The following is a 13,662-nucleotide window of genomic DNA, read 5'->3' as shown; positions in this document are numbered from 1 at the left end:
AAAGTGTATAATTCGGTGGTATTTACTATATTCATAGAGTTGTATAGCCGTCACTACTGCCTTACCTCCAGAACTTTTTTGTCATCCCCAAGAGAAACCCTCTACCCACTAGCAATCACTCCTCATTCCTCCCCCAGCCCCTGGCCACTGCCCATCCACTTTCTGTCTCTTTGGATTTGTCTGTTCTGGATATTTCTCATAAACAGAATCAGACACTATGTGACCTTTGGTGCTGGCTTCTTTCACTCAGCATCATGTCTTCAAGGCTTGTCCAGGTTGTAGTATGTATCGGTGCTTTATTCCTTTTTATGGCTGAATAACATTCCACTGGATGGATGGGATCATATTTTGTTTAGCCCTTCATCAGCTGATGGACATGTGGGTTGTCTCCGCCTTTTGGCCATCATGAATGTTGCTGCTGTGAACATTTGTGTGCAAGTCTTTGTGTGGATGTATGTTTTCATTCCTCTTGGGTGCAGTTTGCTTTTTAATTGAATTTAAATTAATTTAATTGTAAGACTTTTTTAGAGTAGTTTAAGGTTCACAGCAAAATTAAGAGGAAGGTATAGAGGTTTCCCATATGCCCCCTGCCCCACACATGCGTCATTTTCTTTTCTTACTGCACCATGATGTGGAGTCTTTCCAGGTCAACACCTACAGATCTCCTCGTGGCTCGTGGGGCTTCTTTGCAGTTTTCCCACTAGCTCCTCATGGGCTTCCATTTATTTCAGTCAAAGCCACGTCCCCTCCTCCCCCACCCCTTGCCTTTCCCCTATTTCCCAGTGTCCATCTGACCTAGGCCTTGCAAAGACCCTCGTCCACGGCTCCTCTGTGACAGCAGAGCCTGAGGGGAGCCTGGGCGGGACTCCTGCTGCCGTCAGCTGCTGCTCTCTCTCCTGACCTGGCTGCCTTTTTCCCTAAGAAAGCCTCACTCCCTGCATTAAAAATAAGTGTCTCCTGGGACTTCCCTGGTGGTCCAGTGGTTAAGACTCCAAGCTTCCACTGCAGGGGCGCGGGTTCGATCCCTGATCAGGGAACTAAGATCCCACATGCTGCCCGGCGTGGCCAAAAACTAAAAAGCGTCTCCCTCAGACTCTCTGGGAGGGTGGAAGTCTCTGTCCTCTCCCCGCATGCTTGGCTCTGGGGCGTGACTCATGTGCCAAGCTCTGGGGAGCAGGAGTCTGGGAGGAGGTGGTCCTTGCTCCCTAGGTCCCTGTACTCCCAGGGTTTCCCCCCCACCCCTAGGCCCTGGTGTCTGGGGAGAGCGGGGGTCATGGTGCCCTGTCGTCTCCACCTCTGTCCCTGGCTCAGCACCGCGTCTTCTGTTGGGTTTGCAAGTCTGTTGGACAAATGTCACATGTAGTGTGCTGCCCTGTGGTCTGGGCACTGAATGTTCGTGGGAGGCGCCGGGAAGGCTGCTGCGGCAGAGCCTTCAAAGTGGTGTCTGTGTCAGGACTTCTTTGGTTGCAAGTGACAGAAACACCTCAGTCTGACTTAAGAAAAGAAAATCAGGAACTAATTGGCATAGATTCTGAAAAGGCTGGGTGTCTGCAGGGGCCCGTGTCATCAGGAAGGGTATGCTCCTGCTGAGCTGGCCTCGCTCTCTGCTGGCGCCCTGCAGACCAGTGAGAGGTGCGGTCCCCGCCTGCGTCCCAGAGTGCTCAGGTAGACATACCATCCTCTGGCCAGGCCACACAGTACCAGGCTAGGAGAGAAGTTGTTCCCACATTTCCTCAGGGAAAGTCGGGGTGCTGCCACCTGAAAAGTGGGACAACAGTCATTTGCACCTTTGCAGTAGGGTTTGGACAGGGCTGGACAGGAGGCCCCAGGTGGGTCAGGCTTGATAAGAGCAGAATCTCCAGGACAGAAGTACCAGCGGCATCTAGGAAGTAGTGATGGCCTTTCCCAGGAGCTGGGAGGACACAGGTGGGCGAGGCCTGGAGGCAACCCTGGCTCTGTCACTCTGTCTATGAAGCATCCAGCAAGTTATGCCACCTCTGCGAACCTTGCTTTCCCATCTGTCAGCTGGAAATAGAAACAGTCCCTCCCTCGCAGGTGGCCGCAGGGGTCCATAAAGTCGGGGTGCAGGGTGCTTACTTAGCCAGGCTGTCCATCGTGAACCCGACGGCCAGCGGGGCAGGAGCCCCCGTCACACCTCCCCAGACCAGTGTCTTTTATTCCACCCGTCAGCTGGTGCTGAGGCAGCACTCAGTGTGCAAGAGAGAAAGAAAATGCAAATCACTGGCAGCTCCTCAGAGCAACCAAGTCGCCACGTCAGCGCTGACGACTATATTTCAGCAACAGGCCGGAAGCGCGGGGGTGGCAGGGCCTGCACTGCTCCCCGTCCAGCTCTGTCACCTGAATAGCTCCCCTCCTGGGCCTGATTACAGCCTGGGAAGGGCAGTACCTGCGCATCACACCCACCTCAGCTTCGTCATCGTCGTCATCGTCATCATCGTCATCGTCGTCACCGGGGTAACTGCGGGATGGTCGTTGGCAAGATGGCTCCCTGTTCCCTGGCTCGGTGTAGGGAGGGCAGAAGCAGGCGTGTGGGAGGCCCCTGGCCCCGGGATAGCTGTAGAGGATGTGTGACTCCTGTCTCGGGCGGTCACCCCCCCACCCCGTGGGGCACCCCCGAGCAAGGCAGGAGCGGGGAAAGCGGGTCCCTCCCTCTCCCAGGTCCAAGTTTTGGTGGTGCAGCCCTTCTACCCTGAGGCTGTGGGTCCTGGGTAGGCCTGGACACCTCTCCGCGTGTGGATCCGTGCGCACACGTTCCTACCAAGCCCCGTGCCCTGGAGTCCCTACCCAACGTGGTCCTCCTGGGCCAATTCCCTCCCCGGCTCCCGCTGCCTGGACACAAGCAGCTCCAGGGGCTGGTGCTCACCGCGTGCTCTCTCGGCCGCCTGCTCGGAACTTTTGCGTTAGGACCGGGACCTGATGCTCAGGTTGTAGAGCCAGACCCGAACCTGGCAGTGCTGAGTATGCCCTGTCCCAGCACTGGCCCCGGCCCGGCCCTGCCCGCCCACCGATGGCCAGGGACCCGCTGGGCACCCTTCCCGTGGTGGGTGTGTTTGGCTGAGCGCCTCTGCCCTGCAGGCTCTGTGTGACCTCCCCACGGTCCCCACTGGGGAGAAGCCGTGGAAGCTGCACCTGAGTGGACACGTGGGGAGGAGCGTGGCCTGCAGCCAGAGGGCAGCGGAGATCCCCGGAGGACTTAAGCAGGAGGAGAAGGAAAAGTGAGAGAAGGTTTCTCCGTGAGCTCGGACAAGCCACGTGGTCTCTCCTTCACGTTGGTTCCGTCTTTGTTGCGGCCGAGCTGGGTGCCTTTCTTCACAAGGTTAGACGCGGGATCTCTGTGGGACCCGGCACTCCCGTGCCTAGGGGTCCACCCAGCAGAGTCCAGCAGAGGCAGCCCCGCTCAACACAGCCGAAGGGGGGCCTGGTGTCTGAGCAGGTGAATGGGTGACAGTGAGGTCTGGCCAGGCGGGGAGTGCTACTCGGCCTTAAGGGGGAGGCGCCTGCAGCGTGATGATTCTGCCTGAGAGACACCAGACACAAAAGACAGATACTGTGTGCATCCATTTCTGTGAATGTCCAGGGGTCGGCCCATCTACAGACGCAGCAGCATGGAGGTTCAAGGGCTGGGCTGGGCTGGGCGGCCCGCTGAGGGCTGGCGAGGACGTTCCAGGAAAGATGGTGCTGACGGTCGCGTGACCGTACGGATGTACTTAATGACACTGAGTTACACTTAGAACACAAATGTGCCCTTTTAATCTGCTTTACCACAAAGAAGAAAAGGGCGCCTGTCTGGCCTCAGCTCTGTCACCTCAACGCCTCCTACTCATCCCACCCACTCCCTCCAGCTCAGTCTGACTGTTGTCACCTCCTTTCTCTGCAGCTGAACTTTGACCTGGACCGGGGCACGTTTCCAGTGGTCATCCAGGCTGTGGTGGATGAGGGGGACGGTGAGTGGCCCTTCCCTTCGGTCTCCCTTCCAGGCGTGCACACTTGGGAAGAGGCCTTCCTCACCCTAGTCAGCCAGGTCCGGGGATCTCAGTCCAGAAACAGCGGACGACGTCGGCTCAGCCTGCTGGGCGGGCTTGGGGCCGAGGGGCTCGGGCGCCGAGCGCTCTGTCTCCTGCTGCTGGTGCCGTCCCTGCGCCCCTGTGGCAGAGCCTGGCTCTCGCGGCGCTGACAGTGGCAAGACAGGCCTCCAGTGCTGGTGTCCACCCCGCAGTGGAACGATGAAGGCTGCCAGTGCCACGCTGACCCCTCGCCGCCTGCCTCTTCCTGCCAGTCCTGCTGGCCTCTCCTTGCCCCTGCTGTGGGCTGTGGGGTCCCGGGCGAGGGTGCAGACACCGGAGCCCTGCCCGGCCTAGGCTTGTCCCCATGCCGAGTGAGACGGGAGCAGAGCCAACCGTGGGCAGCCGGCAGTGGCTGCTTTGGGGCCGGGTGAGGTGCGCGGGTCGGAGGGAGCTGCAGGCAGAGGAGGGCGAGGCAAGGACAAGACCTCAGTGGGTCCTCAGAGGACCAGGCCCTGCCTGCAGGCTGAGAGCTGGGGACGTGCCAGCTGGAAAGAGGAGGCCTGAGGCAGGGGGCCAGGGGTGGTAGAGGCCGGCTCTGACCACTCTCCTCTCTCCCGGGCAGGTGTGGAAGTGACCGGCCACGCCCACGTGCTCTTGGCCGCCTTTGAGAAGGTAAGTGCCATCTTGCTCCTGATCGTGCAGCCGACTCCTCATTTGTCATCGCATCCTGCACGCAGTGCCCAGTAATTTACTAGGTGCCCAGTAAATGCTGGTGGGGTGGACGAGGGTCTGCCACCTGCCTAGTACGGTCCTAGACGTGACATACATACTCTCCTGGGGTCCCCGAGTTGGGGGTGCCCCGCATATAAAGAGACCATTTACATGGAAGGATTCATTTACTACTACCTTTTTAGCATTATGTGTATTTGAACTTAGGTGTTTGCCCTTTTTTCCACCAGACCTGAGTCCCCAGGCCCCTGACTGTCCATGCTTTGTGGCCGTGTTTATGGTGTGTGGTGGGGGTGTTGGCTGGTGGTGAGGACAGTCAGCCCCACCACTTACTCTGCATTAGGGTGTCTCGGGTTCTAGGGATGGTCCTCTCACCGGGGTCCAGACAGTTCCATGCGTCCGTCCATGCAGCGAGCGAGGGCCAAGCTGTGTTGGGACAGGGTCCCTGGTCACCGAGAGTCCTGCCAGCGTAGTGGGGTGTGTCCCCTATTTGAAAAGGCTACGGCTGATCCCCACCTTGTAGTGTTCCTTGACGTTGGTCGGCACTGTGCAGTTGTGTTTTTAGCACCGGCCTGTGGCCCAGATGGACGAGGAGCAAGGACCTCACGAGGAAACCAGTCTCAGACCGCTTGTTCTGGACGTCCTTCCAAGCCCTGGCTTCCTCAGCCCAGGGTGTACCTGTAGCCCTGAAAGCCTTAAGTGCAGAGCCCATCTCCTCCCTGTGATCTGGGTCTTTCCAGATGCCCCAGGGGGTCCGTGGAGCTGGGCCTGAGGCCCCTCTGGCGACGTTGGGTCTGTGCTCTCCCTGGCCTCCTGGGGCCGTGGTGGAGGTGGCCCTCTCCATCTCTGGGCTCACCAGCTGTGCTCCCCAGGCCAGCCTTGTCGGAGGAGATGGTGACTATTTACCATCTGTGTGCTCTGGCAGGGCGATGGGCCGTCACTGGCAGACACTCCATTCTGTGCTTCCAGTGTAGAGTCCAGTGAGAAACTACCTTATTTTTGGAGTGCAGCATGCTAGAAACTTCTGTCAGAACCCATCAGCCTTACAGAAAGTGCCAGGTGCTGGTCTCAGTGGGCTCAGAAGGGGTATTTGGTGAGCGAGAGTTCAGATCTGGTACCGTGCTTAACTGTGTGGACTCGGAGCCGTGTGCCTCCCCAGGTACCACCAGACGCATTTGCTCTATCTTGTTCTCACGGCTCTCAGAGCTTTGGGCCTTCCTGGTACGTAAGGCAGTGACATCCTTGTGCTGTCTTCGCGATTCGACCAAGCCCTTTGAGGGCTGGAGCCGTCTGTCTTGGTTCTTGTCATCCAGGTGCTGCTTCTTGCAGCTGGGGAGGCGCCTATCCATTGTCAGAACTTGGCTGATGGTGGTGAACTTGAGTGTTCTTGAGAACGACCCAGGGAGAGTTGGGTTTTGTAGGTCAGGGTGGGACCCAGGAGGCGATATTTTTAGAAGATTTTCTGGGTAGTTTCGAAGCCAGGTCAGAGGACCACAGTTGGAGGATCCCTGGCCTGTCTCTCGAGTCTTTGTGTGGCCCCTTCTTTTTTCAGCCGTAGATGTGGGTTGACCGAGGACGGGCCTTCCGCATGGCCGAGTTAACCTCTCTGTCCTTCTTCCCTGCAGCACGTCGACGGCAGCTTCTCTGTGAAGCCTTTAAAGCAGAAGCAAATCGTAAGTCCATCAGAGGAAATACCGTGAGCCCTTTTGATTTAAAAGACAGGCGCACACATGTGACCCAGTGGTCTCTGTGGATTATTCTCCCCGGGCCACCATGGCCGCTGTGGAAGTAGCTGGTGACACCACTACTGTGGGCCCTGGGCTCTGGGAGTCAGGGTCGGGGTCACTGGGTGTGTCCGCGTGTCCTGCATACCCACCACGTACCTGCATTGACCATCGTAGCCAAACCTTGTCCAGCTTGAACCGAGTGAGTGTTCAGTAAACACTTGCCGAGTGAATGAATGGACAGATGGAGGAAGAAGGGAAGGAAGGGAGGGAGGGATGGAGGAAGGGAGGGAGGAAAGAAGGGAGAAACACTGCAGCCTCCCCTCCTCTTCACAAATTGCTGAAATCACCTCTGTGTTGGGCAAAGACTTAGATTGACTTAATCCATATTTGAGAGAAGGATGGAATATCTTGGAACCAATGGGAGCTATAGACCAGTACAGCCTTTCTTTGGGGTCCGTAATTCCATGGTCTAACACCAGGAAGAATTAGCCCTGGTGGCCTCCGACTTAGGTACGTTCTGTGAGGATTTAGCGGACAGGGTCCCCTGAAATGAGCCTGGAGACTGATTTAACAGCGGCCGTGGTGGGGTCTGTCTCCAAAGCTGTGATTATCAGATTATCCTGTGTGTAGCTGCTCAGGTGTGTCAGCCACAACCCAGGAGTGGTGTTGCTGAGTTTTTTAAAAGAGGGGTTGAGAGAACTCTGGCAGGTGCAACACCTGGAGGGGGCAGGAGGGCAGGAGACCCCAGTGATGGTCTGGGCACTTGTTTCAGGAGAGCTGACCGGCAGGGCCGTGGCTCTCAGGAGGAGTATCTGACCCCTAAACTGTGGTCAGCTCGAGGCCTGACTCTGGTCACTCTTGTGGGGCTGGTGTTTTCCTCTGGGGTTGGGCACAGTAAGGTGGGCAGAAGATGTGGTCGCCAGGTCCGGGTAGAGCTTGGCTCCACGCCCTCCGGGGCAGGCAGAACCTGGGCCCAGCCCAGTGTCCTTGATACCAGTCGGCTGGGCAGGTGACGGTTCTCCCTGCCTGTCTCCAGTAGTGCCCGCTCCCTGGGGGTGGGGCTAGACAGAATCGCCAACCACACCTGCCCCCAGGACCCGAGCCCGGCACCTGGGAGGGGTTGTCGGGAAAGGTGGGTGCAGAGGAGCCATTGAGTTGGGAGCAAGTGCCCAGACACCTCTCTGCTCTCCAGGTGGACCGGGTCAGCTATCTGCTGCAGGAGATCTACGGCATTGAGAACAAGAACAACCAGGAGACGAAGGTGCGTGCTTGTGGCACCACCGGGCCAGGCTGGCCGTGCTCCCCTGTGCTCCTCCCAGCTGCTCGGAGGCAGGCCTGTGGGTGACCTGCTTGGGGCCCCTGTCCTGGCCAGGGCCCTGCAGGTTGGTGGCAGATGAGCCAGTTCCCTGCTGAGCCTTCCCCTGGAGACCCCAGGCCCCCAGACTCCATCATTTTTCCTTAATTTCTAGAGTTAGCAGAGTCTGTGGGACATTGTCCTTTTTCCAGCAAATTCACTGGCTTGTTACCATCACTGGGCAGCTGGCCATCAGGGCAGCATGGGGATGCCGGACCCCCTCCTGCTGCCCCCTTCCCCGGTGCAGCCTTGGCCTTTCCCTTCATCAGCAGTTGAGCCCGTGCTGCACCCGTGGGCCGGCTCGCCTTCCAGTGCCTGTGACAGGAGCCTGGTGGTCCACAGAGCCAAGGTCTGGCACAGCCAGGGAATTAGTCCATGCCTTTGTCATTGTCTTAAGACACAAATGAAACTGCTGCCTTTTTTAAAAAACCTCTGGGGTCTCAGGCCAGCTTCCGTGGTGGCTGGAACTGGCTAGATGCCAAGTGCTCTCTGCCCAGGTCATGTTTCTGCATCAGAGGTCATCTGACTTCTCATAGAGGGCCTGGTAGTTAATGTTGTCGACCTCTATGGCGTCTGTCACTTCTGCTCATCTGTCTAGCACTGCCGGGATCATGCAGAAGCAGCCACAGACATACAGAAACACAGGGGCAAGGCTGTATTCTGGTAACACTTGGTTTCAGAAGCAGGCAGCAGGCTGGACTTGGCTGATCCCTGTTTAGGCTGTTGCTACCTCTTGATCCAGAAGCTAATTTTGTTTTCCAGAAGGTGCCATTACTTAAGGAAAACATTTCAACAAGTTAGACTTGCCTGATTTATTTTTGGGGGGCCGCACTGCGCAGCTTGTGGGATCTTAGTTCCCCGACCAGGAATGGAGCCCAGACCCCAGCAGAGAAAGCACAGAGTCCTAACCATTGGACTGCCCGGGAACTCCGTTGCCATGTTTTTGTTGTTGCTGTTTTAAGCAAGTAAATGGGCAGCCTTGGCAGACGCGAGTCTTCCCACATTTCCTCTTTGGTTCTGGGGAGTAGGAGACCCAAGATCTCTCGATTTGGGGAGGTGTCTTGGGCTAGGGGGGCGTCCTGCTCTTTGGTGATCTTCCTCTGCCCCTGGGGCTTCCCTTTGCCACCGCAGCCCCCAGGGGAAGTGGGAACAGGAAGGCCCCTGGAATCTGGCCTCGGGAGCCACTGACCCTGGGACCCTCGGTGTACCCACAGCCCTCAGACGAGGAGAACAGCGACAACAGCAACGAGTGTGTGGTGTGCCTGTCAGACCTACGGGACACGCTGATCCTGCCCTGCCGCCACCTGTGCCTCTGCAACTCGTGCGCCGACACGCTGCGCTACCAGGCCAGCAACTGCCCCATCTGCCGGCTGCGTGAGTGGGATGGGCGGGCGGGCGGGCGGGCAGGGAGACAGGCACGGTGGCAGACGTGGGCAGGGACATCCGTGGCGATGGGGTGGTGCCGTCTGCCTCCAGGGAAGTCAGATGCAGGGCAAGTATCCAGGAGGGGCTGCAGGGCAGTGTGTGGGGTGAGCTGCACAGAAGTGATCAGCAAGTCAGATCTTTATTTCAAAGAGTATGTGGGAAATATTTTGATAAAAAATTATAATAAAATGAAAAGTGTGGTGGGTGTAAATGATCAAGGAGTTAAATTTGGTTTCCTTGAGCATCTGGACTTTCTCAGTCAAAAGTTGTCACGTTGGGGGAATTCCCTGGAGGTCCAGTGATTAGGACTCTGCGCTTTCACTGCTGAGGGCCCAGGTTCGATCCCTGGTCAGGTAACTGAGATCCCACAAGTGGCGCACACGGCGTTAAAAAAAAGAAAGTTGTCATGTTGGGCCTAATTCTGAACAAAATATTCATCCTCCAATAGAGAGTAAACATTCTCAGGTTGTAGGTCCTGCTGGTGGGTCAGCAGTCCTGGGCCCGGTTCCTGCTGGTCCTGGCAGGGACTGGGTGTGAGCGTCAAGAGCACCCTCCTATGGGAGCTGCAGGACATTTTCTCTGAGGAGATAAATGACAGCTTTTTTTTTTTTAGCATAGACAAAGACTGTCAGATTTACTGTCACTTTCAGAAATAATGTATTGGTCGATTTAAAACTCCAAGTGTGAAAATATCTCTTTATTGCTACATTTACTTCCTAGGTTCATGACTGTTCATTATAAAACTCTCTTTTGTTGAGTAGTCTATGGCTACATTAAAATTATGCTTCACAGCAATTAATCAATATACATGGCCTTGGGAAACCCTGGGGGAGAAAAAGAAAGTGTGTTTTAAAAATAATAAAGCTTAGGGAGTTCCCTGGTGGCCTAGTGGTTAGGATTCCCGGCTTTCACTGCCGTGGCCCAGGTTCAGTCACTAGTTGGGGAACCAAGATCCCGAAAGCTGCACACCGAGGCAGAAAAAGACAAAAGAACAAAGCTTAGGTTTATCATTTTTTTAATGCAAATTGATCTTTGTAATGAAGTGTTCTTTGCCCTGTGTTTAGCATACTCAAAAACCTAACTTAGATTCAGTGAGTCTCTGTTGGTAACATGTTATTTTACTTTGTTTCTCAGTTTGATTTACTTTAGTTGTTTTTAGTGAATTGCATTCCAGGTTAAAGGTATTCCGTTGTTAGTATATACAGTAAGAGGAGATAAAGGGAGGGCATTTTGAAGGCATTTGTTCTAATTAAATCATATTTTCATTTTCAATAATAAGTTAATACTCTTTAATATCGCATGGACTCTTACTTCACAACCAACTTACTTTCACAAAGCAAACTCTTTACGCATTTGAAAACTAGAATATAATTGTGGTTATCTATTTCATCAGCTATATTTGACTGAGTAAAATTCCTTGTATCTGAGAATTACTGTCTTTAGGAAATCATTCTTACTATTTGATTCCAAGAAGGTGTCTTGCTTCCTTTGAGCTTCTGGCTTACTACCGGGAGGAATCTATTCATGTTGTTTCTGTTCTTTTTTTTTTCCCCTTTAACCTTATTTTTAGATTTTTTATTTCTTCTAGTTTTATTAAGATATAATTGACATACAGATCTGTATAAGTTTAAGATGTATAGCATACTGATTTTTTTTTTTTTTTTTTTTTTTTTTTGCGGTACGCGGGCCTCTCACTGTTGTGGTCTCTCCCGTTGCGGAGCAACAGGCTCCAAACGCGCAGGCTCAGTGGCCATGGCTCACGGGCGCAGCCGCTCCGCGGCATGTGGGATCCTCCCGGACGGGGGCACAAACCCGTGTCCCCTGCATCGGCAGGCGGACTCTCAACCACTGCGCCACCAGGGAAGCCCAGCATAATGATTTGAGTTACATACATCACAAAATGAATATCACAATAAGTTTAGTGAACATCCATCATCTGATATAAAGAAATGATAGAAATTAAAGAAATTAAAAAAAATTTGTGTGTGTGTGATGAGAACTCTTAGGGTTTTCTCCCTTAACAACTTTTATGTATAACACACAGCAATGTTAATTATAGTTATCATGTTGTACGTTACATCCCTAATACTTATTTATCTTGTAACTTGAAGTTTGTACCTTTTGATGGCCTTCATCTAATTCCCCCTCCCCCTCCCCACCTCTGGTGACCACAAATCTGATCTCTCTTTCTATGTGTGTGTGTTTGTTTTGAAGTGTAACTGACCTACAACACTGTGTTAGTTCCTGTTATACAACATAATAATTATTTTCTGTACATTTCAAAATGATCATTACAGTAAGTCTAGTTATCGTCTGTTACCATACAAAGGTATTGCATAGCTACTGACTATATTTCCCCACATTGTACATTTCATACCCATGACATTTATTTTGCAGCTGGAAGTTTGTACCTCTTCATCTCCCTCACCTATTTCTTCCTCTCCCCACCCACTCTCATCTGGTAGCCAGATGTTTGTTCTCTGTATCTATAACTCTTGTTTCTGTTTTATGTTTGTTCATTTATTTTGTTTTTTAGATTCCACATGTACGTGAAATCATACAGTATTTGTCTTTATCTGACTTACTTCATTTAGCATAATACCTTCTAGGTCCATCCATTCTTTTTTGATGGTGTATATACATATACAATAGTCCATCGTATATACACCACATCTTTATTATCCATTTGTCTATTCATGGGCACTTTGGTTGATTCCATATCTTAGCTATTGTAAATAATGCTGTAGAGAACATAGGGGGTGCATCTATCTTTTTTTTAAAAATAAATTTATTTATTTATTTTTGTATGTGTTGGGTCTTCGTTGCTGCGCGCGGGCTTTTCTCTAGTTGCGGCGAACGGGGACTGCTCTTCATTGTCGTGCTTGGGCTTCTCATTGCGGTGGCTTCTCTTGTTGCGGAGCATGGGCTCTAGGCGTGCGGGCTTCAGTAGTTGTGGCTCACAGGTTCTAGAGTGCAGGCTCAGTAGTTGTGGCGCACGCGCTTAGTTGCTCTGCAGCATGTGGGATCTTCCCGGACCAGGGCTCGAACCCATGTCGCCTGCATCGGCAGACAAATTCTTAACCACTCGCCACCAGGGAAGCCCCTCTGCCCATTTTTTAATTGGGTTGTTTGTTTTGATGTTGAGTTGTATGAGTTCTTTGAATATTTTGGATTTTAACCCTTTATCAGATATATTGTTTGCAAATATCTTCTCCCATTCAGTAGGTGGACTTTTCATTTTGTTGATAGTTTCTTTTGCTGTGCAAAAGCTTTTTAGTGTGATATAGTCTCATTTGTTTATTTTTGCTTTTGTTTCCCTTGCCTGAGGAGACATACCCCTCAAAATTTTACTGAGACTGATGTCAAAAAAAAATACTGCCTTCAACTCAGAAACGTGGCTTGTCCTGGGATTGCTGCGGGGTGGGTGGGTGGTCAGTGTCCCCGAAACTTGGAGGGTCTCAGTGGTGCTGCCCCTTGCCTCACATGACCCTGTCCTTCCGCCACAGCTTTCCGGGCCCTTCTGCAGATCCGGGCAGTGAGGAAGAAGCCAGGAGCCCTGTCCCCCATCTCCTTCAGCCCCGTTTTGGCCCAGAGCATGGACCACGATGAACATTCTGTAAGTGCCTCTTCCTTCCTGCATTGGAGGGTGTGGGGGTGGAGACAGGAGGGGCCTGGAGGAAGCCCCTGCCTACTGTGCAGGGCCCGCCTTCATGTTAGGACAGTGCCTGGCTCCTGGTGGGGCTGGTCAGGTGGGATCCAGTAGGTCAGGAAGCCCTGGAGGTATGGCCAGGAGGAGGCTGCCCAGGCTCTGCCCTCAGGGTGGTGCCAGGCCAGGACCCAGACTATCTGGCCAGCACCCCTGCCTGCCAGCTCTCTGGGCCTCTGGCTCACCTGCCTGGTCCCGACGGGCAGCTGTGAAGATGCGTGGGTGGTCCAGGCTGGGCCCAGTGAGCTCTGGCTGCCGGATGGCGTTGCTTTTGCCAATAGCAAGAGCCTAAGATGCAGGTGACCCTTCACTGAGTCTGAAGGGTCGTGGTGTCATCACCTCTGCTCCACCAAGGTGACCTTGAGAGAGAGGTGGGCAGAGACAGAGATGGGGAGGGAGAGACACAGAAATGCAGAGACATGGAGAGACAGATACAGAGAGAGAGAGAGAGAGACAGATGGGGATGAGGTTCAGAAGGGAGATGCTGAGAGATGGGCAGACAGGGAGACACAGAAAGAGATGTGGAGAGACACACAGACAGGGTGGGGTTTAGGGGGTCGCTGAGGTGGGCAGGTGGGGGCAGAAGGACCGAGGACGGACAGGAGTAGGCCCGGCTCCCGGCTCCTGGGTCCCAGCTGACTTTGAGCATTGTCAGCCAGTGAACCTATTTTCTGGGCTCTCAATTGAGGTGGTTTG

At 53.6% G+C, this 13,662-nt stretch overlaps 1 protein-coding gene across 1 annotated transcript in view; it reads left to right on the top strand.

Moving 5' to 3' along the window:
- Positions 1-13,662, top strand: part of MGRN1 (mahogunin ring finger 1) — a 52,555-nt gene that overhangs the window by 27,664 nt on the left and 11,229 nt on the right. Inside the window, 6 exon segments of the mRNA XM_082670020.1 lie at positions 3,899-3,965; positions 4,648-4,697; positions 6,380-6,427; positions 7,674-7,742; positions 9,050-9,209; positions 12,767-12,876. Of these exon segments, the coding sequence (XP_082526146.1) occupies positions 3,899-3,965; positions 4,648-4,697; positions 6,380-6,427; positions 7,674-7,742; positions 9,050-9,209; positions 12,767-12,876 (504 nt within the window).

The sequence above is a fragment of the Grampus griseus genome (genome assembly GCF_964374135.1).
Source record: "Grampus griseus genome assembly, chromosome: 14".
Classification (NCBI taxonomy): domain Eukaryota; kingdom Metazoa; phylum Chordata; class Mammalia; order Artiodactyla; family Delphinidae; genus Grampus; species Grampus griseus.
Note: the sequence above shows the minus strand (reverse complement) of the source record. Positions and strands in the feature narration are given on the sequence as shown.